This window comes from Vitis riparia, chromosome 5, assembly GCF_004353265.1.
Source record: "Vitis riparia cultivar Riparia Gloire de Montpellier isolate 1030 chromosome 5, EGFV_Vit.rip_1.0, whole genome shotgun sequence".
Classification (NCBI taxonomy): Eukaryota; Viridiplantae; Streptophyta; class Magnoliopsida; order Vitales; family Vitaceae; genus Vitis; species Vitis riparia.
In genome coordinates, this window is record NC_048435.1 from 8,687,618 (window position 1) to 8,692,028 (window position 4,411).

At 40.4% G+C, this 4,411-nt stretch overlaps 1 protein-coding gene across 2 annotated transcripts; it reads right to left on the reverse strand.

Annotated features, from left to right (window-relative positions):
- Nucleotides 1-305: 305 nt before the first annotated feature.
- Nucleotides 306-4,196, reverse strand: LOC117914746 (heterogeneous nuclear ribonucleoprotein 1). Of its 2 annotated transcripts, XR_004651317.1 has the most exons (3): nucleotides 3,846-4,196; nucleotides 1,280-2,592; nucleotides 306-702 (listed from the first exon to the last, which is right to left on the reverse strand). XR_004651317.1 is itself a non-coding variant. In XM_034830203.1 (2 exons), exons 1-2 carry the CDS (start codon nucleotides 4,065-4,067, stop codon nucleotides 1,420-1,422), a joined length of 1,395 nt encoding a protein of 464 aa, XP_034686094.1. In that variant the 5' UTR covers nucleotides 4,068-4,196; the 3' UTR covers nucleotides 1,030-1,419. The 2 variants fall into 2 exon arrangements, 1 of the variants encoding a protein (XP_034686094.1); XM_034830203.1 differs by lacking the exon at nucleotides 306-702 and having other exon boundaries at nucleotides 1,030-2,592.
- Between the last annotated feature and the right edge of the window lie 215 nt (nucleotides 4,197-4,411).

Here is a 4,411-nt window from a genome sequence, read left to right on the forward strand (position 1 = left end):
TATACGGAGGTAAAGGCTTATAGTGACATGCAAGTTTGTTTGGGTATGTTATGCAATGATGCTTTCACTTGCTGCTGAGGGAAAACATCATCCTCCCACTCAGAGTGCAGCATTAGAGAGTTCAACGATCATAATCCCCACTTATGATTGCAGGAATACTGTGCAGGAAGGAAAACAAAAAAATGGAGAAGTTTGCCAAGCTATTTGTCCTAATTTGTAACATTACCGTATTTCATATTATTGGAAAATGCATAACAAGAATGAAGGACATGAGCATAAATTTGGACTAATTTTCTAACAGCAACTTGCCACAAACTATATAGAAAATCATTTTATATGCAAAAATGAGTTTAAAAGTAGTCACAATTTGTCTTATACTTCAAACACCATGGGTTAAGAGAATCTGGAACAAATGCCCACTCTACTTTTTCCAAATAACCAAAAGGCAACCCAATTGATTAGGTAATACTGATACTATAAAATCGAAAAACATGGCCAACTGCTCATGTCAACATACCGCAGGCTGTTCACCTCAGAAAAATCCATCAACCCACCAAAACGAGAATGAAGATTAGGATATTTTGTGATGACTTGAAAAGGCAAGAATCCACGAAATTGACAGTGTTGTCATGGCCTGGCTTGGAATCACCTGTCAGCCATGAGTGGACACCTGACCCCACTTTCAGAACTCCAGCATTTCTCCTGTACAAAAGGGCAAATACAGGGGGAAAATGATTATGCCATTGTCAAATTGTCAACTACCACTAGATTATTGCTAGTTGCTAGTTGCTACTTGCTAGTTGCTACTTGCTACCCATTATTTAGTGATCAATCCAAGTGGCCCACAAGCTCCAATCCTATTAGTAAGAAGCTTCACTATGTCTCAGTATTCCTACTTTCATACCAAACAGACAGGCTAAGAGAATACTCTTATCAAGCATAATCATCTACTGATAAATCTTCCTAAAGCATCTAATCCCTAGTTAAAATGCCAATGGAAAAATGCTTATTTCAACTGCATTAACAACATATTTAACCGCAATCAAACTCATATAAATAAGATTTATTATAAGCTAGCATAGCTTAAACACTACGAGATAAAAGGAAAACCTCCAGAACAGCTAGTAGAGAGTAGAGACAACTATAGGCACGCCAAACATTAAAACTACACTCAAAAGAAAATACGAAATAAGAGGCATCTAGTACTCCTTGAAACTAGTACTCATTATAGACTAGCAAAATATATTATGGAAACTACTGGGATTTCAAGCAATCCAACCAGTCCCAAAGCATGCTTGACATCCTGCTAGGACCACCCCCTCTGCCGCTTGAAATAAGAAACCATTATAACCCACATGAGAAGGAAGGGGAATGGATTTGCAAAGATGATGAACCGGTTGGAAACTGATGTTAACAAAATTACTGCTGCTGGGCTTGTCGGGACTGAGCACTATATCCACCACCATAGCCAACTTGCCCACCATGAGGACCATTTGTCTGAGCTCCATAATTTCCAGAAGCCTGTGATGGATCAGATTTCCATGCTGCATTTCCATATCCTGAATTCCCATTAGCATCACCATAGCCACCTCCCATGTAGCCACCACCACTCCCCTGTAGCTCTCCCCCACCAGCATTGCTATTTGGACCACTACCAGTACGCCCTCCAACAGCACCATAACCAGTTGGATTTGCGTAAGATCCCTCACTTCCACCATACCCTCCATATCCATAACTTTGATTTCCATACCCAGCAGCTCCGCTAGGAGATTGACCTGAAGATGCTGAACCAGTACCACCACTTCCAGCACCACCACCAGCACTTGGACCCCAAGAAGCAGCATTTCCATAGCCCACAGCACCATATCCTGAGGGTGCTTGAGAGTTCCATGAACTTCTAGGGGCACCAGGTGGTCCACCTGCATAACCAGCATTTGGGACATTTGGGTTTCCATATGGTGCACCAGCAGGGCCTCCATATCCAGGATTGGCACCACCGTAACCACCATAACCACCATATCCCATACCATTATTGGCAGGACCATACCCATAGCCAGGTGCACTGTACCCAGAAGAACCATAAGGTGGAAAACCACCTCCTGTATTCTGAGGTTGCATGTATCTATTGGAATCCATTCGACCATCATATGTAGTTGGGTTACCCCCAGAAGCACCATAGCCCTGATAACCTCCTGCAACCCCACCTGCACCACCACCCATAGAACGGCTTCCCCCACCTGGGTTGGCATCTTTAGGAAGGGCCCGCTTAACTTCCACTTGCTTACCATTCAAATCATGAAAAGTTTTGTATAAAACCCTATCAACTGCATCTTCAGTGTCAAAGGAAACAAATCCAAACCCACGAGGCCGCTGGGTACTCTGGTCATACATTACTACTACATCAGTCACATGACCAAAAGCTTCAAAATACTGACGAAATCCTTCTTCACTCAGGGTGGGAGGCAACCCTCCAACAAATATTTTCTTGGTCTTTACACTTCCACCACCTCCAGAGTTCCTTGCAGAATTAAAATTTCCAGCTCTAGAGGAGGTTTGCTGCTCCTCTCTTGATAAGGCCCTCTTAGCTTCAACCTGAATAGCAAAGCAGGTGGTTAAACCGCAGATGGAAATAAACATGGTTCAGTGCATAAACACATTCAACAATATCCAGAGGAATGGAATTAGCACCATTATATTAAGTATTATGATTCTCATATTTATATGTAAGTTAGAAGAAAAAGCATCAGAAAATTTATAAACTTGAACCAGATGTCCCATGAGAGTGAATCACTTCTTTTATTCACTACAGCACTTTAAGGGCATTAATCCACCCTTCAGAATATGGCAATCAGAATAGAGGATATACCAGAATCATCACCAAAAATGGTAACAAATGTATGCAAACTAATCACTTCAAAACTCTGATTTCCCATATATAACAAAGCAAACTCATTCCAAATCATGCAACAAAGCAAAAGCCAGTTATAAGATTGCTATAAATCCAATATAAAAATCATTTCAATGTGATAGAATATCAAATAACCCTATAATGAACTTATACGGGATTGTTTGAATTTGTTTCTGTTGCACAATTTCAAGAAGAGAACTGCAGCTGGGGTTTGAAGACACAGGTTTCCCACTTTTTTCTATATCAACAGAATAATCAACAGAATCACAATCATCAAGTACAAAAATCCCCTCCCCTCCCACCCCGCTCCCCACCCCACTCCAAAACCCCTCTTTTCTATGCTAAAGAAAAAGGTTCTTTGATAACCTAAGCTGCACTGACCAACAAAGTATTTAAACAAACAAAGTGAGGCACAAAAACATTCAATGAACACAAGTAGTTCCGACTAGAGGCTTCACTCATTGAGCCACTAACTAGCATTGCATAATCTAATAAAAATAATTTCTTTTAGTCACACAGATAATATCCCAGCACAACACAAAGCCTCCTTCAAAATTTGTTTATTTTTATTTTCTGAAAGGAAGGTAACCAAAAAATTAAGAAATTTAAAAAAAAAATTGAAAAGAAAAGCCCACAATCCGAGTGTCGTGAAAATACATGATACAAAATCAACCAATAAACTGAACCAGTAACACGCAATAAAATTAAAATCAGTTTGTACAACAGAAAAACCTCATCAACAACGCAACAAAAGAAAAACCATGAATAATATCCACCAAATTGATATAATAAGTTCCAATAACAAAATCCAAAAACTCAATAGAATTATTACAGATAAATAAACAAAGTGAAACATTAATAAGCAATATGAATAAAATGGAAACAACAAAACCCAGAAAGCAAAATAGCGAGAAAAGGGCAAAGAGGGATGATTCACCGTTCTACCATCGATGATGTGTTTTTCCTGAAGAACCCTATCGAGAATCGAAGGATCTGCAAAGACCACAAAGCCAAACCCTCTGGGCCTCCCAGTGGCCTTGTCCCTCATCACCACCGCCTGAGAAACCTCACCGTAGCTCCCAAAATACTCCTTCAGCTTATCTTCCGAGGTTTCCCATGAAATCCCACCGATGAATAACTTGCCTTGATCTGAATCCATAGCTTCCTCTCTCTCTAAAACTTAACGTTATCTCTTTGAAAAAATAAAATGGGAGATTTGGATTTGGGAGGGGTGGGTGTAAGGGTTTGTGGATTTGGAGAAAAGGAGGGATTTATCTGCCGAGTGGGAGAGAAAATATGGAGTGTTTAGAATGAGGGAAAGTGGGTGGTATTCCAATTGAACGGCTCTGATTTCATGGATTGGATGGCTGTGATATGTTCGGATGTCTAGGGACATATACTGTTCTGATCTGATGTGGACCTTCATTGGTCAAAACTTGGCCTCCATCTGACGCTAGATTGGTTGCCACGTCAGTGCAAGGGAAACGTGGCCTTCCTTTCAAA